This window comes from Ornithorhynchus anatinus, chromosome 19 (assembly GCF_004115215.2).
Source record: "Ornithorhynchus anatinus isolate Pmale09 chromosome 19, mOrnAna1.pri.v4, whole genome shotgun sequence".
Taxonomy (NCBI): Eukaryota; Metazoa; Chordata; class Mammalia; order Monotremata; family Ornithorhynchidae; genus Ornithorhynchus; species Ornithorhynchus anatinus.
The window spans coordinates 3,717,998-3,744,908 of NC_041746.1; the positions used below are offsets into that span (position 1 = coordinate 3,717,998).

Consider the following 26,911-nt stretch of genomic DNA (forward strand, 5'->3'; position numbering starts at 1 on the left):
AAGGAGAAAATGGAAGATATCGCCCAAACAACCATACAATTTCAAAGGAAGATATGAAATGAATTAGAATTAGTCTCAGTATAGGTAAATGGAATATCTCCAGCATACAGATCAATCGAGAAGTCCAAAATACGGCAGCGACGATTGCTATTATAAACCGGCACCAAATGAAACATCAAACGGCCAGGGAAGACCTCCCCCCCCCCCCCGACAATGAGTCCTGGAACGTGGTCATCCCCCGCCGGCATCGAAGCATCGGTCCCAGCGATAAGGCCGGGCAGGACGTGTGAGGAGAATGGATGACAGCAGAATACCCAAACAATGGCCATATGGTGAGGGGAAATGGGGTCTATCCAAGCAGGGAGCGCCAAACAAACATTTGAGGGCACAGTAGAACATAACCTCAAAAGATGTTGTTTAGCAACAGCCAGGTGGAAGACAAAAATCGATCCACCAAATTCATCAATCGGTGGTATTTATTGAGTGCTTACTAGGTGCTGAGCACTGGACTAAGCGCTTGGGAGGGTACGACGCAACAGAGTTGGTAGACACGTTCCCCGCTCACGATGAGGGTTCGTTCCCTCCAGCAGCTACCAGGTAACCAACACAAGCCACTGGGTGGGCAGCAGGTCGTGTCCAGTGGAGGGAGGAGGGGAGGAATTTGCTGGTGGTATGAGCTGCCCCGGGGTTGGTAACCATGGCAACATCTGGGCCTGGACCACGAGGGTACTGGTACACTGGATTCACTTCCTCCCCTTCATCTCAGGTGGCGGGAAACTGGCCCATGTCTCTCCCAAGTGGCCCAGTGCCCATGGATGTCACCCAAACAAGGCGTAGTTTATTTATGGTATTTGTTAAGTGCTGTGTGCCAGGCACTGTACTAAACGCTGGGATAGATACAAGATAATAGGGTTGGACACAGTGCCTGTCCCACATGGGGCTCCCAAAGATAACCCCCATTTTACAGCTGAAGGAACTGAAGCCTAGAGAAGTGAAGTGATTTGGTCCCACACAGCAGAAATGTGGCAGGGATGGGACTAGAGACCAGTTCCTTCTGACTCCCAGGCCTGTGCTCTATCCACTAGACCATGGTGCTTCTCATCTAACTTCTCAACTAACTTCTCATCAAAGGCCAATAACTCACTCCTGGATCCCCACGGCACCTTTTATACAGCCAAGGCAGCATGAGGGTCTGGAAGTCAGAAGGACCTGAGTACTAATCCCAGCTCCGCCACCTGTCTGCTGCTTGACCTTAGGCAAGTCACTTCACTTCTCTGTGCCTCAGTTACCTCAGTTGTAAAATGGACATTAAGGTTGGAAGTTCTTTGTGGGACAGGAACTGTGTCCATCCCGATTTACTCGTACCTACCCCAGCGCTTGGTACAGTGCCTGGCACCTAGTAAGAACTTAAGAAAAACCTTAAAAAAAAAGGGTGAGTTAGTTATTCATTAGTAAAAGAGCATAACGTCGCAAGAGCATATATGTGAGAGCAATCTGGGCTTCTGAAATAATTCCTTTCCAAGTTTCCTGGCTCGACCCCAGCGTTATTTTCCTACACTACTCGTGCCAGATTCTTGAGGAGCTCTCTGCAGACTTGGCTTTGCCAGTTTGCTAGTTCATCCTCACAACCCTCCGGAGATCTGGGCTCAGGCTTTGGCCTCCTCTCTTCAGTCTCCGACAAGGCCCCGCAAAGAGCACACCGAAATGGCTGTGTTTTCTCGTCTGAGTTCTCGACTGCCCTCTTGGGGTTTCGATCCTGGTCCGTGTTGGCGGCTTTCCCGCCTTGTGACTTCTTGAGTCTAAAAGACATAGAAATCCCGGCAGGTGCGAGGAGGAGGAGGTGTGATATATAGTGACTAGCTTTGCCTATCAAAAGGTAGTAGGCCGTTTTGGATGAGCTGTTGGCAAACTTGTGTGGTGGAAAAAAGTGAACAAATGAAAAGAGTGATCTAGTTGGTCAGGGAAACGGATCAAAAATACTCTTGTCGGTATTATTATTCATATTATTATAAATAATAATAATGTCCCCTTAGAATGTAAGCTCACTGTGGGCAGGGACTGTGTCTACCAAATCTGTTGTAGTGCATCTCCCAAGCTCTTAAAACAGTGTCCTTTACATACTAAGTGCTCAATAAATACGACTGATTGATAGGTGATGATCATGATAGGAGATACCAGTCCTTGGTGGGAGCCTGAGTTTTCCAGGCATGGCTCAGAACTGCCACATTAATCCAATCATTCCTCCTCTCCCGCCTGGATGATTGTATCGACCTGCTTGCTGACCTCCCTGCCTCCTGTCTCTCCCCACTCCGGTCCATACTTCACTCTGCTGCCAGGATCACTTTTCTACAAAAACGTTCAGGAAACGTTTCCCCTCTCCTCAAGAAACTCCAGTCGTTGCCCATCCACCTCCACATCACCCCAAAACTCCTCACCATTGACTTTTAAGCGCTTAATCACCTCGCCCCCTCCTCCCTCACCTCGCTACTCAGCTACTACAAGCCGGCCCACACACTTCACTCCTCTAAACTAACCTTCTCACTGTCCCTCCATCTCGTCTATCTCTCCACCAACCTCTCGCCCACGTCCTCCCTCTGGCCCGGAACACATATTCAGTCATATTCATGGTACGCTTACTGCGTGCGGGGCACTGAACTAAGGACTTGGGAGGGTAAAACACAAAAATATAACAGACACATACCCTGCCTGCAATGAGCTACAGTCTAGATGGAGTTTACGGTCTAGAGCACTAAACTAAGCACTTGGGGGGGTAGAATACAGCAGAGTTGGCAGCCGCGTTCCCTGCCGGCAACAAACTTTTAGACTAAAGCTTCAGCTTATCCACATGGGTTTTTTTGCCATCCCGTTAGATTGTAAACTCCTTGAGGATAGGAAGTGTGTTTTTGTACACCATTGTACTCCAATTTTACTCTCCACTGTACTCTCCAAGAGCCTACTCCAGTGCTCCCCTACCCAGTGGGTGTACAATAAATACCTTGGATTGCAGTACTGGTTTTGGCAAGTGGGTTTGGTGAGTAAGGGAAATTGAAGAAGAATTTGTTAATGGTTCTCTGTCTCTCCTTCTCTGTCTCTCTCTCCCCTTTTCTAACAGTGGCAAAAACGAACCACCATCTTTCCCTCCCACATGCTGTCCTGAATTTGCCTTTTCTTCTCCTCCTCAAAGTTTTACTTTTTTTTGGAATGTCTATGTATGCCATATGACAGGAGTTACTGTGGTAATTGCCTGCTTCTTTGGGAAGAGCCTTTACAATAGCAAACTCCCACAATACTTATGTGTAAATTAGCATTCTTAGGCAAAACCTTACCTTGCACATCATTTCTGACATTTTTTAAAAAAAATTTCCTTGAATGTGCAGAGATTTTATGCCTGAGAGGCAGCTCTGATAAAAAATGTTACAGAATTCAGCTCAGTTCCGCATATAGCATTTCACACCTTTGGGTTCACGATTCAGAAGTGGCCAGGAGGAAGCTTTAGGATGGAAGGGGCATTAATAAATCATAAAATAATTCAGTTTATTCACAAAAAGAGGTTCTATTCTATTCAGAAGGGGGATAGGGTCCTGTATATATCAAACCTCTTCCTTTCACCGAGCCGGTCAAATGGATTAGCTGTGACCTTGAGCCACCCCTACGGACCTCAGTTTCCTCACCCGTGTATTGGGGTTAAGATACCCATTTTCCCGATCCCTCAGACTGTGAGCCCCGTTAGGGACAGAGACTGTTCCTGATGTGATTATTTTAAAACCACCCAAAACGTAGCACGATGTTTTGCCACTTAATAAGTGCTTAACGTACCGGAATTATTAAGCCCTCCAGCAATGTTTATAAAGAAGGGCCCCAGACCAAATGAAACGCACACTAACCAGAGGTCAGAATCAATCAGTTGATCAATTGGCGGTATTTACTGAACACCCACTGTGTACAGAGCAATGTACTAAGTGCTTCTGGAAGTACAACAGCAGGCTAAGATGTATTCCCTCTTCTTAAGGAGTTTACAATCAAATGGAGACCACAGATTATTTACAAATAGCGGGAGCCGGAACAAGAAAAAGGATGCAACTGGTAGAAGCAAGCATATGGCAGGAGGAGTTAGAGGAATAAATAAGTAAATGGTATTAACTGTATTCATCAAGTGTTTACTTTGTGCTAAGCAGGGAGGCAGACACCGGCTTGCCAGAACGGACACAGTCCCTGTCTCACATTCATTTCCAGATCTATCTTCTCCCCATTTTACTGAAGAAACTGAAGCCCAGAGAGGTTAAGTGATTTGGCCAAAGCCACAGAGCAGATCAGTGGCAGAGGTGAGACTAGAATTCCAGTTTCTTGATTCCTAGTCCCACGCTCTTACAATTAGGTGACATAGAATTTAAAAAAGAATGAATGCCGATTGACATCAATCAAACACCAATATTTATTAGGCACTTAAGCTGCGGAGAGCACTGTACTAAATGCTTGCGAGAGTTCAATAGTGTTAGTAGACACCATCCCTGACCTCCTGGGGTTTACAATCTAGCTGGGGCAACAGATACTAAAATAAATCACAGGCAGGGGGAAGCAATAACTAGTAAAGATATGTACCTAAGTGCCTCGGGGAAGGGGGGACAGGGGGTGGTGAGGATGAAATGGCTTAGGTGACAGGGTAGTACTGAAGTGGCAGTTAGTGGGGAAATTCAGGATAGGAAGAAGAAAGATTAATCAGGGAAGACCTCCTGGAGGAGATGGATTTTCATAAGGGCCTTTTTTTTTTTAATGGTTTTTGTTAAGCACTTTGTACATACCAGGCACTCTTCCAAGCAATGGGGTAGATACAAGCTAATCAGGTTGGACACAGTTCATGTTCCACAAGGGGCTCACAGTCTTAACCCCCATTTTCCAGGTGAGGTAACCGAGCCCCAGAGAAGTCAAGCGACTTGCCGTTGGCCACCCAGCAGACAAGCGGCGGAGCCGGCATTAGAACCTAGGTCCTTCTGACTCCCAGGCCTGCGCTCTATCCACTAGACCACGCTGCTTCTCTTGTGCCTCGAGACATATGTGACCCATCTAACTATCGGGGTATTTGTAAGAGCTTGAGGTTGGGGCTCGATTCGTTCCACTTAGCTCTCGGGTCGGTTGCGACACAGGGCAGCGGGGATTTATCAGGCGAGGGAGAACATCCCTTAGCCCCTCGGAAATGAGGCCTTCGGCCATAGCTCGACCGCACTGGCTTGCCACAGGACCAGCAGTGAGGTGCCACAGACGAAAACTGTCGTGTCACACCCAAACCATCTGTCCTGTGTTAGGCACCCCCAACTCCCCTCCTCCGACAAATTAATCCTTCACACGTTTTTTTTTAACCAAAAAAAGTGTTAATGTTATAAAAGAAGAAAATAAGGCAAACTGAAAGAGCTGTGCAAAAAAAAAAAATTCTTTAAATTAAAATTTGGTTGCAGTTATGACTTCTTTATTGATTTGAGGAGAAATAGTTCCAACCAGTTGATCTCAGTTGAGTGCCACTGGGGTGGAGAGCAGCCTTAATTAGGCCCCTGGTTCTTTTTTTTCTTTTATCATTTCCATGGGGTGTTGTTTTTTTTTAAATATAGCATGCACATTTGGTTCAATTTGGATCTTTTTTCCCCTGTTGCTTTTGTCCTCTTTCTAAGTGAGCATTATTCATGAACTGAGTCTTTATTATCTATTTGGCCATCTGCAAAGCAAACTGACCCTAGTCCCCCGGATTGTAATTTTGAGTTAAAATAAGGACTTTGGGGGGGAATATTTCAGAAAGACTCCGCTCCAGAAAGATCTCTGCTGAAGAAAAGAATCCAATATTCGGGGGCGGGAACCTCAATCGAAAAATATACTTCAGGGGTCGCTAAAGCTGAACTCTGTCTCAAGGTCATTAGCTCCTGGGATTTTGCTCTCTGTATTCCACTCTTTCGCCTCTGCAGCGGAAAGTAGAATAGCCGAACTGAGACGGAGGTTCAATAAGACATTGAAAGCTTGCTTTTTACTGTCTCGGACAGCTGGATTGTAAACTCCTTGCTGGCAGGGACCCTATCTTTTCCCTCAGTGAATAAAATATTCAGTGCAGTGCAGAGCTCTGTCCTCAGCACTGAAGAGAGCACAGTGGAGGTAAAAGGCATAATTCCTGCCCACAAGGAGCTTTCTTCTATTGTACTTTCCTAAGCACTTAGGATGGCGCCCAAGAGATGCTCATTAAATACTATCGATTGTTGAGTGACTGATTAATAGGGTGGGTGAGCTAGAGTAGGCGCACCCGGATGAAGGATTGGCATCAAAATCACCCCTCAGAGGAAATCTGGAATTGCAATTTTGGTTTGGTGTGGAAAAAGAGAGGAAGGGAAAGGAAGAGTTAAAGGGCAGAACTACTGCCTTGTTCCAAGAACTGACTCCTGTCCTTAATGCCCCCCCCCCGTCTTTTCTACTCTCATTCATTCAATTATAGTTATGGAGCACTTACTGCATGCAGAGCACTGTACAATAAGCTCTTGGGAGAATACACTAGAACAGAGTCGGTAGACACATTCCCTGCCCAGGACGAGCTTCCAGTTTAGAGGGGAGTGGGGATATCCCTGGGTGAGTAAGGGACTGGGAGTCAGGAGACCCAAGTTTTAGTCCTGGTCTACCTCCGGCCTGCTGTGTGACCTTGGGCAAGTGGCTTAACCTCTCTGGGCTTCGGTTCCTCAACTGCAAAACGGAATCTTATAAGATTCTTTCGGGTGAGATACCACACTGTCTGAGGCTGTGCTTTCCCACGACCTTGAAGTGCCTCCTCAGTTTCCCCCCTTCTTTTTCATTCATTCATCTTATTTATTAAGCACTTACTGTGTGCAGAGCACTGTACTAAGTGCTTGGGAAAGCACAATACTTGTTTTATTTTCTGGCTTCCCCACAAGAGAGGTGTTTTTGCGGGTCCCTGCCCTCTGATCCCAAATGTCAGAACGTTTTCAAAAATACATTTCAAATGAAAAGAAAATCCAGAACGTTTTTCACACTGAGCTGACTTTATCTGGCTCTTGACATCATTATCGCTTTCCCCCTTTCCAGTCCTCGAACTCTGAGTAATCTATATGGTCCAATAGGAACACTCCCAGAAACAGAGTGAGACGAAATGCTGTTTTTGTTTATTTTACTTCCCATTTTGACTCCTGGAATTAGGGAGAGAAGGTTAAAAAAAAATAGAAACAAAAAACCCCAAAAACTTACATATTAGTAAATTAATGGTATTAATTTAAAGGACTGTCTAAATTATAACCATTAATTCTGTAATTTAATATCAATTATTGTCTATAGACGGCAGTGAAGTCTTTATTAATTCTCTATTTCAGCACACTCTGAACGGTTTGTATTTAATTCTTCAATACAGCAGGAATGGAAGCTACTACTTATCCCTGACCTTCCTGTATGAAGGTCCAAGGCCGGTCAATTCGGTACGGTGACTGCTAAACTTTTCAGAAACTGATCACTTATGGCCCTCTCACGGACTGATTTTCCAGCCTCCTGAAAATGTAATTTACCTGTGTCCTCTCACGATGTGAAATGGGGTCCGGGAACTTGTCTACCAACTCTGTTATTCTGCCCTCTCCAAAGTACTTAGTGCTCTGCACTCAGTAAATGAAGTGCTTATTATAGTGTACTGCATACAGTACGTGCTCAATAAATATGATGAGTTGATTGATGAAAGAGAAACCTGTGAATTGTAATATCTCCCAATCCTCTTCTGGGCCAAAAAAGTCTTCCATTTTCTCTTTTTAAATGGATTGTCAGATCTTCCATTATTAATATTACTATAACAGGAATGTTTTTTAAACATAAAGAGAATGAGAGCGCTGTCACCATTGGGCATTTTTAAAAACTTTGGTTTTATTTCGGAATTAAATCGCCGGCAGAAAAATAGCCTTATCTAGGTCTATCAGCCAATCGATGATATTTATGAGGACTAAATTGTGTACAGAGCACTGTACTAAGCGCTTGAAAGAGTACAACACGACAGAGTTGGTAGACATGTTCCCTGCCCACAATGAGCTCACAGTCAAGAGGTCTACCCCATCGACATTAATTATCCTATAAACAGGGTTTAAAATTGTAGTAAGTCTTCTCTGAAATCAGCAGAAGGCAGTGCGGTGAAGTCCTTCTTAATTCACTTGTCTATTTACCTACTAAAAAAGTTGGCAAGACCTCTCGGCCTGAATATCCTTTCTGAGAACTCCTATCCATCAATAAGAACTTCATAAATGATAATAACAATTGTGCTATTTGCTAAGCGCTTACATTGTGCCAAGAACCGTACTAAGCGTGGGGCAGATACAAAATCATCAGATCCCACCCATTTTGCAGATGAGGGAACCGAGGCCCAGAGAAGTTCAGCTACTTGCCCAAGGCCACACGGCAGACAAATGGTGGAGCCGGGATTCGAATCCTGATCCTCTAACTCCCAGACCCGTGCTCTTTCCGCTAGGTCAAGCTGTTTCTGTAACTTCATTTGAGTGAAACTCCCCTGCAGTGTAGAAGACGGAAGATAGGCTTTCATGTTTTCCTCCTTGAAAGGTAGAAAAGGACAACGAAAGTAGAGTTGAACAGAGGGGCACTTTCATCAGTAGATATTTTCCCCACTGCTTTTAAATATTACCCACAGAAGCCCTCAAGAGTCACGGAAGATAGAGGATCTCAATCAAGTTCCTGATCAGATAACAGCAGCCTCCTTATGGCCCTAAGAGCTTAATTTTCATTTAAACAACAATAAATACAGACAGAAGAATTGAAGATGAATTATGTAAGCCCTTCAGCCATAACTATTACATTCCGCCACAAAAATGTGCTGCCGTTCTCGCTTCGTTTTATGGGCTCACTGTAGCCTGTTGTTATTCTATCTGCCAAATAAAACCCAGCAAACCATGCAAATGAAAATATAATCTTTTACGTTCTCAGAGTCTCAGGATGAACCGACGTGTGCGATTTTGCGGATTTCTTTTTCTAGTTAAACCGATCGTTCCCCCGTCCTTTGAGAAAGCATCCAGTGAGGTGGAGAAAGTTTCTCTTCATCGGTGCCTTCTAGATTGGCATCCATCGAGAGGAATCTCATTTGGGTGAAACTCTCCTCTAGCCCAGTGGAGAAAGAAGACTGCTCTAGACTCTAAGCTCCTTGTGGGCAGGGAATGTGTCTGTTATACCGGCGTCTCCCGTGCGTTTAGGACGTGCTCTGCACACAGTAAGCGCTCAGTAAAAATGACTGATGAATTGATTGATTTTTGTAATGTGCTCTTCCAAGGGCTTAGCAGAGTGTTCCGCACACAGTAAGTACTCGATAAAGAGAGAAGTACTGTCGCCTAGTGGAAAGAGCACCTATCTAACCCAGCCCTGGCTAAAGTGCTTGACAGGCAATGCGCACTGAAGAAATATTATTATTATTAGGGGGATTCTGAAGGGTATCTCCAGAGAGGGATCCTCCTCAGGTCGTGTGTGTGAGCGAGAAAGAGAGAGTGTGCCCAGAGACCACGGCGTCACGCTGCACGACTGATGGAGGGGCCGGGGAGAGTCAGGGACTCTCAGCTTCTGCTGCCCAGTGATGGTATTTATCGAGGACCCTCTGGGTGCACTCTGTGCACCTCTGTGGGAGGTGGGAGCTAGTGGAGAGGGGACGGAACCGAGTTCTAATCCCGCCTCTGCCATCCGCCTGCCGTGTGACCTTGGGCAAGTCACTTAACTTCTCTGTGCCTCAGGATCCTCATCTGCAACATGGGGATTCAGTCGCCGTTCTCCCTCCTACCCAGACTGCGGGCCCCGTGTGGGACAGGGGCTGTGTCTGATCTGCTTATACTGTATCTACCCCAGGGCTTAGTACAGTGCTTGGCATGTAGGAAGTGCTTAACAAATACCACAGATATTATTATTGTTGTTGTTGTTGTTCCTGTGACCGTTATTGGAAGCAGGGCTGCCGGAGGCCAGGGCAGTGGACAGCTCCAACTTCGAGGGGAGGATACGGAAAGAGGGGTGAAGGGAGAGATTTTTTTTCCCTCCAGCGTTTCTGGAGGAGGAGAGAGGATTGGGATTCTAAACTGTCAAGGACATTCCCGGAACCCTGTGGACAAGAAAATCAAAGGTTATCTTCACACGATCTATATGGAAAGAGACAAGACAGACAAGCTGAGCCTGGTGGGTAAAGCCAGGGCCTGGGAACTTGAGGACCTGGGTTCTAACGCGGGCTCTACCACCAGCCCGCTGTGTGACTTTGGGCAAGTCATTTAACTGCTCTGTGCTTCAGTTTCCTCAACAGCAAAATGGGGATTCAATACCCGTTCTCCCTTCTTCTTAAACTGTGAGCCCCATATGGGACAGGGCCTGTATTCACCCCGATTAACTCGTGCCTCTTTCAGCATTTAGAATAGGGCTTGAAACATAAGTGTTTAACAACTACCATTAAGATAGCTATAAAAGGTGGGTCTGTTTTATGCAGAACCAGCCTCTAACATCTGGGTATCATTACCTAGGGCGGGGATGGCGTCCTCTGCTTTTAGACCTTAAGCTCATTGCGGGTAGGGAGCGTGACTGCCGTTACACTGTCCCATCCCAAGTTCTTAGCCCAGTGCTCTGCACAGAGTAAGCGCTCAATGAATACGATCGATTGCCTGATTGACTAGATGCCACCAAGACCCTAAGCTCACTGTGGGCAGGGAATGTGTCCGCTTATCGTTACACTGTACTCTCCTAAGTGCTCAGTACAGTGCTCTGCACACAGTAAGAGCTCGATAAATACGACTAATACCCATTACAGTGCTCTGCACACAGAAGATGATGATAATAATGATGATGATAACGACGGTGACGATGAGCAGATTTTTTTTTTTTACTCCCCTCTAACTTTTGGATGGTTTTTAGAGCCGCTTCTGAGGCTACAGGTCCCCAGCTTCTCTTTTGCTTGAATTAGCACCTGGGGAACTCTATCCTGAAAGCTGCCGATCGATGTTTGCAGAATAGTTTGCGACTTGCCAGCTGTTTTTCCTCAAACTGTGGAGGAAACGTTAGCCTCCCTCTTGACGTTAAAATGTTGAATCCTTCATTCGACCAAGGAACCGAAGGGGAAAGAATAAAGGCGGCTAAGGAGACGGGACTCCTGTTCATTCGTTCTGCACACGCCTATCAAATAACTCCTTCTGTAGCTGTTCTGGGGATCAAATCCTAAGAGAAACCAAAACGCTTTTATGCCTTCTAGCGTTTTGTTGCTTTTTGAGAGTCCTAAATCATCGTAGAGCAGGGTCGTCTCCGATGCTAACTAAACGTCTATTTTAAATTTTTGTATTTTAAGCGGAAAAGCCTGATACCACCCAGCTTCTCTGACATAATAATAATAATGATGGCATTTGTTAAGCGCTCACTGTGTGCAAAGCACTGCTCTAAGCGCTGGGGAGGATACGAGGTGATCGGGTTGTCCCACGTGGGGCTCAGTCTTAATGCCCATTTTACAGATGAGGGAACTGAGGCACAGAGAAGGTGACTTGCCCAAAGTCACACAGCTGACAAGTGGCGGAGCCGGGATTTGAACCCATGACCTCTGACTCCCCAGCCCGTGCTTGCCACAGTACGCCATGGGATCACCCCTGGTAATAATAATAATCATTGTGGCATTCGTTAAGCACTTACTATGTGCCGGGCACCGTACTAAGCCCTGGGGTGGATACAACAGGCAAATCGGGTGGGACGCAGTCCCTGCCCCTCATGGGGTTCACAGCCTCGATCCTCATTTTCCAGATGAGGTAACTGAGGCCCAGCGAAGTGAAGTGACTTGCCCAAGATCACCCAGAAGATAAGTGGCAGAGACGAACCAATACCACAATTATTATTATTAACCCATGTCCTTCTGACTCCTAGGCCCCTTCTCTATCCACTAGGCCATGCTGCTTCGCTATTTATTGAGTACTTAGGTGTGGACAGAGCACTGTACTAAGCACGTGGGAGAGCACCGTGGAATCGGGATTTGATGTGGGGGCCGGGATTTTCAGACGGGCTATCTACATTGAGCGATTTAACTGAATAAATGCCAAATCTCAAATTCATCCCTTGTGAAGACACAGCCGGACTCTAATTTGTTACCTTTTACTTATGCCCCTCTGTGGACGCTCAGTAAATATCTACTGCCACCGGTGACCGGCTCCAAATACTTTATATATTTATCATCTTTCTTTCCTTACATTACAGAACTGGGGGGAGGGGGAGGGGGAGAGAAACGAGCTCAGAGGAGAGGGAAGAAGAGGTGTCATTCCTGCTTCTTTAAATATCAGTAAAGGGTACATTGGCTCCCAGATATCATAGGTGATAATAGGGAGTAAATGGACAGGTATATTCCAAGTAATTTTAATGGTATTTCAACAAGAAAATTGTCTATTGGCCATGCACTTCACACCTTCCCACTTAGGAAACCCTAAGGTCTTCCGTGTTCTAAAGCAGTTTGTTGCCGGTATCTTATGTTTTATGTGATTACAAGGTAATCTTGATGCGATCATTTATGTTCCTAAGTTTCTTATCCCTCCTGTTAGTCAAGACAAACAGTCAAGGGACGTAAGCCCGGCAGATAATCTTTTAAATAACTTTTTGTGGGAAATGCCTTCCTGATTTGAAATGCAAATTTTTCCAAGACCCTTTGGAACCCATCAAATGGTCAGGATTCCTTTTGTACTTTTCTCTCTTTTTTTTTTATATCTCATCCATCCAGGAGCATAAACTGTCCTGACTTCAAACAGAAAGTATTAAAACTAAATATTCCATCACCAGAACGAAAACCCCAGGATCACCCGAAAGTTCAAGAACAATAAGAAATTATTGGCAGCCCCTGCTTCCACCTTCCGGGGCGGGGGGGGGGGTCGGTCTCTGTTCGTGAAAAGAGAACCCAGGTTCTCAGACGGCAGTTTTGAAAGTGGGTGGGCTGATACAAGCGTCTAAAAGGTGGCTAAAGGTGGGGTGACGCTGCTGTGAATATGTTGAATGTTTTCATCTCTAGTTGAAGGTTGCAACGGAGCCCCAATTTCTTACCTCAATTCTTACCTCAATCACCTCAGGGAATTCAGTCTCTCGTTGGTACCTTTCACATCTTGAGTATCAGCAGAGCCAGCACTATGCCCCCCTTACTTCCTCAACTTTTTTATGGTGTTTAAGTGCTTACTATGTTTTTTTTTAAATGGTATTTAATAACGTTGGTATTTGTTAAGCGCTTACTATGTGCAGAGCACTGTTCTAAGCGCCGGGGTAGATTCAGAGCCATCAGGTTGTCCCACGTGAGGCTCGCAGTCTTCATCCCCATTTTACAGATGAGGGAACTGGGGCCCAGAGAAGTGAAGTGACTTGCCCACAGTCACCCAGCTGACAGGTGGCAGGGCGGGGATTCGAACCCACGACCTCTGACTCCCAAGCCTGGGCTCTTTCCACCGAGCCACGCCGCTTCCACTTACTATGTGTCAAGCACCGTTGGAAACGCTGAGGTAGATACAAGTTAATCGGGACAGACACAACGTCCGTTCCGCCTGGAGGACACAGCTTTAACCCCATTTTACGGCTTAATAATAATAATGTTGGTATTTGTTAAGCGCTTACTATGTGCAGAGCACCGTTCTAAGCGCTGGGGGAGACACCGAGGCCCAAGGCCACCCAACAGACGAGTGCCGGTTCCGGGATCAGAACTCGTGTCCTCTGACTCCCAGGCCTGTGTTCCAACCACCAGGCCACGCTGCTTCTTGTCTGCGGTCTAACTTCTTTAAAGATGGCATTTTGACCCACGTTGCGGCGGTGAGTCGGGCTAGCAGAAGCAGCGTGGCTCCGTGGAAAGGGCCCGGCCTTGGGTCAGAGGTCATGGGTTCGACTCCCGGCTCTGCCGCTTGTCAGCTGTGTGACTGTGGGCAAGTCACTTCACTGGGCCTCAGTTCCCTCATCTGGAAAATGAGGGATTAACTGTGAGCCTCACGGGGGACAACCTGATGACCCCCGTATCTACCCCGGCGCTTAGAACGGTGCTCTGCACATAGTAAGGGCTTAACAAACACCGACATTATTATTATTAGGTTTGCAGCTGAAATTAGCTTCATTGTCCCGGGCTCCTTCCCCTCAAGTGCCGGCAGCCTGGATCTGTAAGTGCATCTGCCCCGATGGATCTTCCCCCTCCCCCGGGATGGCAGTTGGGGGTTGAAAACCTGCAGCCGTCCAGTAAGCAGCACCACGCCCGGGCATCTGGGCATCCTCTTGGAGCCCCCGACTTCACCTCTCCCCCTCCCCCGCACCCCATAAGCGCTCAGTACAGTGCTCCGCACAGTGAGCACTCAGTACAGTGCTCTGCATAGCGCTCAGCACAGTGTGCGCTCAGTAGTGCTCTGCACACAGCCAGCGCTCAGTACAGTGTTCTGCATGCAGCGAGTGCTCAGTACAGTGTTCTGCATGCAGCGAGCGCTAAGGACAGTGCTCTGCATAGCGCTCAGCACAGTGTGCGCTCAGTAGTGCTCTGCACACAGCCAGCGCTCAGTACAGTGTTCTGCATGCAGCGAGTGCTCAGTACAGTGTTCTGCATGCAGCGAGCGCTAAGGACAGTGCTCTGCCCGCAGCAGGTGCTCAGGACAGTGCTCTACATAGTGAGCGCTCAGGACAGTGCTCTACACAGTGAGCGCCCAGGGCAGAGCTCGGCACGCAGGGAGCGCTCAGGACAGTGCTTGGCACATAGTGAACGCTCAGGTCAGGGCAGTGCTCTGCACGCAGTGAGCGCTCAGGACAGTGCTCTGCCCGTAGTGAGCGCTCAGGACAGTGTTCTGCCCGTAGTGAGCGCTCAGGACAGTGCTCTGCGCACAGCGAACGACCAGGACAATGCTCTGCACATAGTGAGCGCTCAGGACAGTGCTCTGCACGCAGCGAACGGCCAGGACAGTGCTCTGCACATAGTGAACGCTCAGGACAGTGCTCGGCACGCAGCGAGCGCTCAGCACAGTGCTCGGCACGCAGCGGGAGCTCCCCAAACCCCACCGATCGCCTAGTTGGGGAGATGCCCCAAAGCAGAGCCGGGCCTCCCTCCCCAACTTTGCCCCCCAAAAGACAAAACCCACAGGGAGCGCGCCCAACGTGGGCGCGGCCAGCGGGCGGCTTGGGGGCGGGGCGGGAGCGGCCCGTCACTTTCTTCCGCCCCGCCCCCCCGGGCCCCCGCCCTCCTCCCGATTGGCCGGCCCGGACGGCTTCTCCCCCTCCATTGGCCGGGGCCCCCGTCCGTCGGCCGCCGGGCCCCGCCCCCCCCGGCCCCTGCCGCCCCCCTATTGGACGGGGCGCGCGGCGGCCGCGCTCCCATTGGCGGAGGCGCGGAGGGGGGCGGGGCCCGGAGCGGCGCTCCAGCCGCGGCCTGTCAATCGCGGAAGCCGGCTCGGCCGGGGGGGGCGGGGAGGGAGGGAGGAAGGGGGATGCGGCGGGGGTGCGCGCGCGTGTGTGTGTGTGTGTGAGTGTGTCGTTGCAAAGGCGGGGGGGGGGGGGGGAGGACCAACTGGCCGCCGCGTGCGTGCGCGCGTGCGCGCTGCCTCCTCCTCCCTCCGGACCCTCCCCGCCCCCCCCCCCCCGGGCCCGGCCTCGGTTCCCCCCCCCTTCCCCTCCCCCCCGCCCGGGCCGATCGGGTGCAGCCCGGAGGGCGGGCGGGAGGGAAGGCGGGGGGCAGCGGCCGCCCTGCACAGCCGGACCCGCGGCGGCGGCGGCGGCAGGAGGCCACTTAGGGCCGCTCCTCCGGGTGAGTCCCGGTGCCACCGGGCCGCCCCCCCCCGCCCCTCCCCCCTGTCAACTGAGTGGAGGAGGGCGGGCCCGGGAGGACGAGGAGGAGGAGGGAGCACCAGCTGTTGAGACCCCCGCGGCGCCGGCAGGAGGAGGAGGAGGAGGAGGTAGGGGCGGGGGGCGCGGGGTCGGGCCGGGGGGTCCTGCCGACGGCGGGAGGCGGAGTTGGAGTTGGGGGGGCGGTGCAGCTGCGGAGCCCCCTCCTGCCCTCCCCCCCCCCCCCCCGTCGTCGGCCTCCCCCCGGGGCGGGGGCTCCCGGGGCCGCCGCAGCTGCAGGGACGAGCGGGCCGGGGCGCGGGGGGGGTCGGCCGGGAGGCTCTGCAGCTGCAGGGCCGGACGAGGCTCCGGGGAGCCGTGCAGCTGCAGTGGCGCCGGGGCGGGGGAGGGGGGCCGGGGCGGTTGCGGAAAGGCCCCGGGGGGGGGGGGGGGGAAGGGGGGGCGGCGGCCCCCCCCCATGACTTTTCTTTTGTCGCTGCCGTGACCCGGCGCCGTTTCCTTCGGTGGCGTCGGAGAGGTCTGTCTCCCCCCTCCCCGCCGCTGCACCGGCCGAGCGTCCTCCGCCGCCTTCCCCGGGCATCGCCGCACCCCCCCCCCCTTCCCCCCTCCAAGAGGAGGTTTAAAATAAAAAGAATCACGATCACGAAAGGGCGCCCGGGCCGGCGGAGTCGGCCAGCGGGCGATCGATGGCCCGGCGGCGGTGGGTTTTTGCAATGCGGCGCTCGGGACCCCGGCGGCGGCGGGGCCCGGCCGGTCCTGGGGGGGGGTGGGGCCGCCCTCCCCGTGGCCCTCCATGCTTGGTCGGAGGCCGGTGACATTGGCGCCCGTCTTCCGGAGTCCGTGGGAAGCGGGGGGGGGGAAAATGAAAAGTTAGGCTCCTGACTTGGGTGGAGGGGCGGGGCCGGGGGGTGGAGGGGGGACGGAGCGGTTGCTCGCAACTATTTCTCGCGGATTTATAAGGACTTGGTTAGGAGGGAGAGAGAGCGAGACGCCGGCGGTTGAGTCAGAGGCCCCGCTCCGTGTCCCCCCTCCCCGGCCCTCCCACCTTCCCAAATATCTGGGGAGATAAATTTGACATGCACAGATGTCAGGAGGATCAGTCACCGCCCCGGCCCGTCCAGCCGAGGTCACGTCGTTAAAGGAAAACGCAGCCGGAAAGTTGGGCCCCGACTGTCCGGACCGACTTTTTTCCGGGGCGGCCTTGGCCGGGGGGGGGGAGGGTGATGAGGGTGGCCATGTCTCGGCCTCCCCGGGGGGAAGCCCTCGAGGGAAACGGGGGGCGGTGGGAGAAGGCAGAGCGGGAGAAGAGGGGCGGGCTTCGACCGGGGCCCTCGGATCGGCAGGTGCGATGAGCTTGTCGATGCCTTTTTCGTCGCAGGCCGGGTCTCCGGGGTTGGCCCCGAATGACTCCCCTCGATTGGCGGGGGAGCGCCCTTGGAGCGGGACGGTGGGGTGCCCGGGAGGGCCTGTGGCCGGGGGGACCGACGGCCGGAGAGAAATGAGAATAATCCGGGGCAACCCGGCCGAAAAGAAGGGCTAGTCGCCAGCCCTCTCGGCGGCCGAAAAGCCCGGCCCGATGAACGTGAAAACGGGGGAGAGGGGGCGGCCGAGGCAGAGAGGAGGGGGTAGGAATGACCCCAGAGGAAGCAGGCTTTGAAGCCGAACCTCCGCATCGAATAGTGATAATCATAAAAACGCCTAGGTATTTTTTTTCTTCCGAGGGACACCGGCAGGCTCGGAGTTCCACTTGTCAGGATGTAAGTAAGCCAGTCCGCCGACTTAAAGGCAGAAGCGTCGCTCGCCATAAATACAGTAGGGTTCCATATGTTTAGTTTTCCCATTTCTTCTGTTAGAAAGTTTGAAAATGGGGAAGGGGGGGGGGGAGAGAAAAGGAGACTTTGAAGTATTTTGTTTATACTAACAGAAGAGAAAAGTTCTCCTAAGAAAGCTGGTGGCAGGAGTGTAGAGGAGTAGCATATGGCATTAAAAGGAGCACAGCTGGAGGTAGCATTTCCATCTGAACATGATGTCAGAGCAGCTGACAGCCTGCCATCCTTCAGCCTTTTATTCTAACACACAGACAGGGAGTTAGTGTGTGCAGATCTGTGTGGGGAGAAGGTATCTCATTCCTCTCTAACATCATCTCCACTTTGCATCTGTCTCTCGTAGTCTGCTTTTTTTCCACCGATCTAACAGACCTGGAGCCAGCAAGACTCAGAGGAAAGGACTTAATCAGGTTTATGTGTACTCAAGGTAGGAGTAGCGATAGATTAGATTCGAGCATATTTCTGTCGGGGTGTTTTGCGGATTCGATTCGGGGGGTGGGGGTGGGAGAAACAGAATCACATTACTTTTCTAACCCAGTTTAGGGATAATATAGGAAACGGGGCATGAAGAGAGCAACTCCTGCAGTGGAAAGGCTGGGGCTGGAGTTGGGGGGTAGGCGTTTTTTGTCCCCATTCTCTGGAGTAACTTTTTGAGCCTCCCTGCGTTGAAGTTTGGGAAATGGGGAGTTTTAGGATTGCTGCAGGAGTTCCAGGTCAGAGGAGCTTTGCTTGCTTTCTCATCACCGGCACGGAGGGGCTTTTTTTTTTTCTCTTTCCTCGGGGGAAACTGAGCAAAGTCTCCCGAATGAAGCGTCCTCCCCTCCGTGGAAGAAGGACTCCAGATTTAAAAAAAAAAAAAAAAAGCTTTAACTTTGGTGGCGTGGCGAATTCCACTATGAAAACTTTATTCTTGAGGCATTCGACAACGGCACTGCCGAGGCATACAGCTGTAGTGCTTTGAAACAGGGCAGTTGTTGTTTTTTAAAGGGGGTGGGGGGAAGAGAAAGAAAGAAGAAGAAGGAAAAAAAAAACTTTTGTCCCCAGGAGAATAGCTTGACTGGTTTCCTCTTTTCTCTCTTTCAGATATATATTTAAGAGATCTTTTATTTCGGCATAACAATAATTATTTGAAGGAGTTTTTGTGTTGGCGACTAATTTAGAACTTGTAGATTTGAGCTGCCTGAATTGGCCAGACAGCTGTAATCGCACTCCTCTATTCTTAATCTCTTTATCTGGGCAGCAGCTGCCATATGGCCACAGTCAGCTGGATCAGATGTTTATAAGCTTCCTTCTTCGTCCCTCTCTGTCCTCTCAGCCTCCTAATTTGATCACAGCTACCTTGTGAACTGCCCTCCAATCTTTATTTTTAGCCCTCTTAAGGATTAGGATGAATGTTGGCCGTGGGGCACTTAGAGTGATTGTATTTGTAAATCTTCCTCGGTTTATTGTGGCAGGGTAGATTTGGGGGCGAGGGTGCCAGTGTGGGTAACTCTTGGGTGGGGGTGGGGGGGAAGGAGGGATGTTTTTAAAGGGTCTGGGGCTCCAGGATGCACATTTCAGGGGGCCCGGTGGTGGAGAGGTGGTTTTTTTTTTTTTGCGTGTGTGTGTTGTTTTTTGGGTTTTTTTGCTTCTGGTACCACAGGAAAGGGGAAGTCGAGTTTATTTATTTTTTTTGAAACAGACATCACACACCCTTGGTTGAGTTTTGACCCTTTGTCCAGCTTTGCCTTTCTCCCTCCTCCCCCTCAAGGAAACAATGGGAAACAATACATTTTTGAAAGAATGGCAGCTAGTGGAAAGAATCGAATCTATCGAGTCATGCTGAAACTAACCATTTTCAGCTGGTTGGGGAAGGGCAAGAGGGGGAAAAAAAAAAAAAATCCCCAAAATAGTTTGCAAGTATCTCTTCTGGGATAGAATCTGTGGTGCGTTTGTAGTCTTCATTCAAATGGGCCGAAACCACCAAACCAAGAAATGTCACTTTTAACGGAGACTTGATTTGGCTTGCCAACCGACTATCGGTTGAGCGTTTCCAGAGTTGGCGTCTCTCTCGCTCGAGTTTTCCCAAGAAATCAGGCAAGGGGTAACCCCTCTGAAGAAGACTCATCTTCTCTCTCCCCCACCCCCACCCTTTCTCTCAATTCATTTTTTCTAATCTTTGGAGTTTGGTCCTGGTAAAGATGATCTCTTCCATCTGCCGTAGTACTTTCGGGTCTTGGGCGTGTGTTCTCTACCTTAGCATTTTAAGGTATGAACATCTGCTTTCAAGCAATAGACTCTGTGCTGTTGTGACTCGAAAAAGTAAGCCGTGCAATTTCCCAAACGATTATACCTTTATTTTTTTTTCTTCCTTATTTGACTGAGTGAGATTTGTTCTGTCGACCTCATGGGTTTCTTCGTTTTAAGTAGAGGGAAGAGAGTGTCCGTTAAAATACCGTAATAAAATGAGAGGGCTGATGGGCAGGTTTCCTCCATTTAAAATTATCCTTTGTTTATTGGCAATTATCGGGGTCTAGCTTGGGAATTAAAGTGAAGTCATTCCGTATGTTCCATAGGAAATCATTTGAGCAGGCATAATTAAATATCTTCTGAAAGCGATCGAGAGTCCTCCGTTCGCGAGAAGTGCTTAGAGTTTAGCGATCTGCAGGAAACTTGTCTAAAAGTTGCTGTGTGTCCATTCCCCGTCCGTCGCCCCCCCCCCTCGCCCCCCTCCCCCCCCAACCAGCGCGAGCTAGTGAGGAAGGCCAGTTGGGTGGGCTGGGAAATGTGGACATCTTCCTCAGCCGTGGACATTTGGAATTTGCATTTGCAATTTCTGCGCGTCCGGTCGTTCTCAGGTCCGACTCGGATGCGGAGAAGGGAGGGTAGCCTGGCGGGGAAAGTTCCCCACTGGTGTAGTTGCCCTCCTCCTTGGTCGTCCTCCTCGTCGACCTCGTCGTCCTCCTCTTCCTCCATCCTCCTCCTGCTCCTCCTTTTTTTTTTTTTTTTGGGTCGTCCCCCGTTTCCCCTCCCCCACCCCGTCCTCCTCCTCTCCTCACGAAGTTTCCCACCCAGCTTTAATCAGCAATGTATCTGTTTGTAGGTTATGAAGACAGCATGGAGTTCCCAGACCACAGCCGCCATTTGCTCCAGTGCCTGAGCGAGCAGCGACACCAGGGTTTCCTCTGCGACTGCACCGTCCTGGTGGGAGATGCCCGGTTCCGGGCTCACCGCGCGGTCCTGGCTTCGTGCAGCATGTACTTCCACCTCTTCTACAAGGACCAGCTGGACAAAAGGGACATTGTTCATCTGAACAGCGACATCGTCACGGGCCCGGCCTTCGCCCTGCTGCTGGAGTTCATGTACGAGGGGAAGCTCCAGTTCAAAGACCTGCCCGTGGAAGACGTCCTGGCGGCGGCCAGCTACCTGCACATGTACGACATCGTCAAGGTGTGCAAGAAGAAGCTGAAGGAGAAGGCGGGCCCGGAGGGGGACGGCGCGAAGAAGGAAGAGGACGCCTCGAGCTGCTCGGAGAAGGTGGAGAGCCTGTCGGACGGCGGGAGCAGCAGCGGCAGCAGCGGCGGCGGCGGCCGCACGGCCGGGGACCTGGCCAGCGACGAAGAGGACGGCGAAGACGAGAAGCCGCCCCTGCTGGCGGGCAAGCGGGACCCGGCGGGCGAGGCCGGGCCCGTGTGGATGCGGCTGCCGCCCCCGGACCCGGCGGGCCCGCCCCAGGCCGGGGCCGAGGCGGAGCCGCCCGGGAAAACGCCGCCGGCCGCCGGCAGCCCCTGCAGCTCGACCGACTCTTTGTCCCAGAGGTCTGTCACCTCCGTGAGGGGTTCAGCCGATGTTGACTGTGTGCTGGACCTGTCTGTCAAGTCCAGTCTTTCAGGAGTTGAGAATCTGAACAGCTCTTATTTCTCTTCACAGGACGTGCTGAGAAACAGCCTGGTGCAGGTGAAGGTGGAGAAAGAGGCCTCCTGTGATGAGAGCGATGTGGGCCCCAATGACTATGACATGGAGCCCGGCGCCGGCAAAGAGAGCGGGAGCGCTCCCGGCGGCCGGGGCCCCTACGAGCCGGCCCACCTGGCCCCCATGCGGGAGGACACGGTCCTGAGGGAGCTCGAGCGCGAGGACCGAGCCAGCGACGACGAGCTGATGGCGCCCGAGGCGGAGCGGGGCCCCGCGGAGGGGAGCCTGGACGGGGGCCTGCTCCCCTACGTGTCCAACATCCTCAGCCCGGCGGGCCAGATCTTCATGTGCCCTCTGTGCAACAAGGTCTTCCCCAGCCCGCACATCCTGCAGATCCACCTGAGCACCCACTTCCGGGAGCAGGACGGCCTCCGCGGCAAGCCGGCCGCCGACGTCAACGTGCCCACCTGCTCCCTCTGCGGCAAGACGTTCTCCTGCATGTACACCCTGAAGCGCCACGAGCGGACTCACTCGGGCGAGAAGCCCTACACCTGCACCCAGTGCGGGAAGAGCTTCCAGTACTCGCACAACCTCAGCCGCCACGCCGTAGTACACACGCGCGAGAAGCCCCACGCCTGCAAGTGGTGCGAGCGCAGGTTCACCCAGTCCGGGGACCTTTACAGGCACATCCGCAAGTTCCACTGCGAGCTGGTGAACTCCTTGTCCGTCAAGAGCGAAGCGCTCAGCTTGCCCGCCGTCAGGGACTGGACCTTAGAAGATAGCTCTCAAGAACTCTGGAAGTAATCGACCGAGATATCGGCCGGGGGCGGGGGGGGTGGGTGGCTTGGGGGTGGCGGTCGGGCGTTTGGGGGTGGTGCGGGTGTGTGTCCGGGGGCGGGTATATATACATATATATATATATCTATATATATGTATGTATCTATCTGGCCGTAGATACCTATGTATGATATATATATATATATATGTGTGTATATCACATATCGTCGTGGTACGGTCTAAAAGCAGTCTCCTTTCCTCAGACTCAAAAGTCGGGACGTCCGCTGGGTTTTTGGGTTGGATTTTTGTTTTGTTTCGTTGAGTTGTTTGGTTTGGTTCTTTTGTTTTGGGCACTTTAGAGAGAGCATGAAAATCTCCCCCATTTAGGCTCCCAGAAGAGAGTCTGTAGGGCCGAGGCGGAGAGTACGGAGGTGGTCTTCCCCCGGAGGTGGAAGGGGGGAAGGGGGGGTCTGGCGAAATGAGCCTTTTAAATAGGTCCTCCCATCGCCGGACGCGCGGGGATGGTTTGATTTCGCCGATGCTGCGTTGGATTCGGAGCTCTGTGGGGATTTTTTTAGTGGGGGGGGTCGTCTCTCTTTTTTTTTTCTCTCCCTCTCCCCTCCTCCCCTCTTCCCCCCCCCTTGTAGAAATCTCCCCCCATCTCTATTAAGCCTCTCTACCACTTCTGAAATCGCATGACCCCTTTCTGGCTGTTGGAAACTTGAATGCTTTTAGACCCAAATGGGGGAGGGAAAAAAATTCTGAAATGCTGGATTATCTATTTTTAAACAAGCAGTTGACTTTAAAAAAACGAAACAAAAAAAAAAAAACAAAAAAAAACTTTCTGTGGCAACTTCTGGTTTTCTGACAGTTCCCACTGGAAACCGTTCTGAACGAACACTGGGATCCCGGGACCCTTGTCTCTTGTGAAGGTTTGCTTGGGATGAAAAAGGGTATTGCAGCTTCAGCGGTGTTGAACTGTGTGTTTAAAAATGTGAATTACTGTTATTGTATACTGTAATTGATTACGTGGGCCGGGTTGGGGTGGGGTGGGGGGTGGTGTCAAGGAAATTGACAGGTTGTGTTGATGCTCTTAGTTGAGTCTTGAGAAGTAAATATTAACGCTACAGAAATGCATGAGTTTCGATATATTTTTGTCTTTGTTTGCATTGTATAACTTTAACGAGTGAGTTTAAGATTATTTAATTTCCTTAGGAAAAATAGCACCACTTGAGAAAACTGGTGTTAAGAAGAACTGAAATGCACTGTTTTATTTTATTTTATATAATTTAAATTGACTTTCCACTGTCTTTAGATTGAAGCTGTTAAGCTGAATAAAAATTAAGCTTCGAGTTGATAACTTAGCTACATAACAAGGAAAATATAAATGTTTACAGACAGCTTAAAGATTTGCATGTGCAGTGTGCATTTATAACGAACTTCTAATTGCACAAAACCCATGCCAGCTCAAAGTTTAGGTGTGTATACATTTACCCAGTTGAGCATCTTTAGAATTACTACTGCACAAATTGACAATAGGTCATTCTTATTCTCTCTCCCCCTTTTTTTTTTTTTTGGTCCCCCTTCCTCTTCCCTTCACCGCCCCCCCCCCCACCTCCTCTCTTCCCCTCCCAGTTCCCCCACCCCCCTCCATTCTCCTCCCAACCCATGAAAAGATTCTATGGACTGAAAAAGCCCCAGGCTGAAAGGACTGGAAAGCCTTGATTGACATGGGGGGGTGGGGGGGGAGAGAAGAGGGGGATTTGGGGAGGGGGGGGAGTTAGTAGACTTTGTGTATCCAAGCAGCAGAGGCTGCAGCCTGACGTGTGGTTATAATGACCAACACACGGGGCGAAAGCATTTTGCACAGTGTTTGTTTTCCTGTCTTGCACTTACAAATAAGGTCTATGGGAGTAGCATGGAAAACGTTTGCTGTTTTTCCCTTTATTTTATTTTTTTTTCTTTTGTTTCAAATTTGATCGCCTTAACTACTGTAAACATAGCCTATTTTTGTGCTTAAGATACTGAATGGAAAACTCCATTGTGTGTTGCTGGGCTGTTTGGAAATATTTGGTCAAATGTGTGTTAATTTGGCTGTAATGGCATTTAAAGCAAACAAAAAAGCTGTGAAAATAGCCTTGAGCATTATCTTTAGTTACTTGAAGAGATTCTAGTTTTGTTTGTTTTTTTTTAAATACAGTTTAAGATAAGTTTTTATTAATTTAGAAAAGACAATCAGTGTCTGTGAGAAACGGACTTTTCTTTTGGATTTTTTTGTGGTCCTTGTGAGTGATTGCTTTTTCCTCCTTTATTAGTTTCACATTCTTCCTTTGTTCTAAAACTTAGACTGACATCTAGCTTTGACAATCATAGTATGTTTTATTTTCCTGAGGGGGGAATAACTTATAATGCTGTTTAGTTTTGTACTATTGGTGTGTTGGTGAATTTTTAAACTGTGTGCTAACTGCAATAAATTATACGAACTGAGAAGTGAACTCCTTGTGTGGTTTTTGTTTTTGGGGGTTTTGGGGGCTTTTTGAAATTGTGATGGTGGATCCACGTCAGTGGTAACTAGTCACCATATAAGGGGAAAAAAAAATACTGCCAGGTACAAAGACGGCTTTTTAAATGATTTCAGAAAGCAAAAGCCATTCGGCTGCAGGCCTGTGCTCTTTATGCCCTCCTCTTTTAAAAGAATTGGCGTCAAGTACCCGTCTTCCCCTTTGACGATGGCGGGGTGCGCGGACGGAAAGCTGCCTTCTTGAGAAACTGTAAATGAGATCGGACTCTTCACCCCACGGTACGCAGAACACCAAGGGTGACTTTTTTAAAGCCACGTTCCCCATGTCATTTTTCCCCCAGATCGTTTGGTCCGATCCATTCTCTTCTGTTTCACATTTAAGTGGAAAATCAAAAAAGATGGGAGACCGTCTGAAAAGCGCAGCCACAGCATTAGGGGGTGTTCCAAAAAACACCCACCAACTAGATACCTGCTCTGGAATGGCAAGAACTGGGAAGTGCGGGGGGAAGGAGAGCAAATTTACCTCCATTTTTGTAACTACATCTGGACCACTGAACCACCGGAGATTTTGGTAGCTCAGGAATCCTGAACAGAGGTTCCGGCCCACCTTTGAATAGGGCGTTGGCTGGGCATCTCCAGGGACAGTTGGGCTAGAAAGTTGATAGGGAGGCTCTTGAGACAAAGAGAACTTCCCAAGACCTTACTGTCCAAAGCAGTCAGATACTTTGCTCGTGATGGAGCAAAGTATCTCCAACCTGCTGGGGTCCTCTTTCTGGGCTCATCTGACTCTCGAACTTTTAGAGCCTTCTAGCGACTCTTACGTTGTTCTATCGTAGTCTCCCAAACGTTCAGTACAGTGCCCTGCACGCAGTAAGTGCTCGGTCGATCGATACGATCGATTGATTCGATATCATTGGGGAGGCTACCGTGCAAGGTACAGATTGCCCGAGTCTGAGCTTTAAGCGAATAACCAAGAGGACGAGTGTGTTAACTAAAATCATGCCTCGTGGATTTCGTTAACTTTTGGTCTGATCTCGGAAAGGCAGAGGTTTGCCAGTGGTTCGAGAGATTTCATTAGCAAATCATAGGACGAAAAGACAGCCTACACATCCATTTTAGCTTGGCGATCCCAGACCGGTATTCTGTTACGGGGAAAATAAAAGCACGCCTTGATATGCCTGCACATAGAACGACAACGTGGCATGGCTTGGAACTGTGTTCTTAAGCCTCGTGGAAGTAAAGACCCTTGAGCATTGAGGAAAAAAGAAGGAATCTCAAATTCTGCAGCAGGGCCGGTGAGAGAATCCACACCAAATTTCTCCACCAAACTACAGTTTAGAGCTGTTTTATGCTCCCCATCAGCCACCCCTTTCCAATTCTATCTGCCGGCTAGTCCGTTGCCAATATCGTTCCGTAAGCCCGAGGCATTCATGTCAGCCTTCACGTTCGTTGTTCTGAAGTTTGGAATGTAACTTTGTCGAAGACAGAGAAGGATCATTAGAACCAGGTTAGAGAAGACCCTTCCTTTAAAAATTCCCTTGACCTGATTTTTGGAAGAATCGCATTTAAGAACGTTCATTTTGCAAAGTGCGTTTTGCTACCCAACGAGCTAGGTGAAGCATTTAAAGACTGGAATTAAAGTCCGCTGGCAAATGGCAATTGTGTGGTGTAAGGTGGCGGAAAAAAGGATGGTTGCTTCACCACCGGTGATGAGAAAAAATAGTTGAATTCTTATTTGGTGACGTAAGAGGACAAGAAGCAGTGCCAATTCATTCCCTGCGATTCTATATCCTACACTGATGATATAGCTTTAAAGCCCAACTTCCTTTCATTTTTATTTTGTATTTGGGCAGTACTTTCCAACAGCAACACTTATTTACTCGTTTAAGAGGCATGTTCAGGCTTTCCTTTAAGGTTGATTACATTCTCTGATTATTTTTTTTTGTAAGTCTGGTTGATAAGTGACGATACTGTGTCATAAATGCCCATCATCAAATTATTGGATTGGGGCAGGGATGGGTTTGGTAGTATTAAACACTGTAAAATAATTCTATTTTTAAAACCCCAACCAATTCTTTCGCGCCTCAAAAAAAAAACAAACCCT

General features: G+C 49.8%; 1 protein-coding gene across 6 annotated transcripts; it reads left to right on the forward strand.

Annotated features, from left to right (window-relative positions):
* The first annotated feature begins 15,694 nt into the window (after nt 1-15,694).
* ZBTB18 (zinc finger and BTB domain containing 18) lies at nt 15,695-24,781 on the forward strand. 6 transcript variants are annotated; one of them, XM_029047367.2, is made up of 3 exons: nt 17,099-17,549; nt 17,962-18,045; nt 20,701-24,781. In XM_029047367.2, exons 2-3 carry the CDS (start codon nt 18,033-18,035, stop codon nt 22,311-22,313), a joined length of 1,626 nt encoding a protein of 541 aa, XP_028903200.1. In that variant the 5' UTR covers nt 17,099-17,549; nt 17,962-18,032; the 3' UTR covers nt 22,314-24,781. The 6 variants fall into 6 exon arrangements, with proteins under 6 accessions (XP_028903206.1, XP_028903204.1, XP_028903202.1 ...); XM_029047373.2 differs by lacking the exons at nt 17,099-17,549; nt 17,962-18,045 and adding an exon at nt 15,695-15,754; XM_029047371.2 differs by lacking the exons at nt 17,099-17,549; nt 17,962-18,045 and adding an exon at nt 15,783-15,902.
* Nucleotides 24,782-26,911: the final 2,130 nt, after the last annotated feature.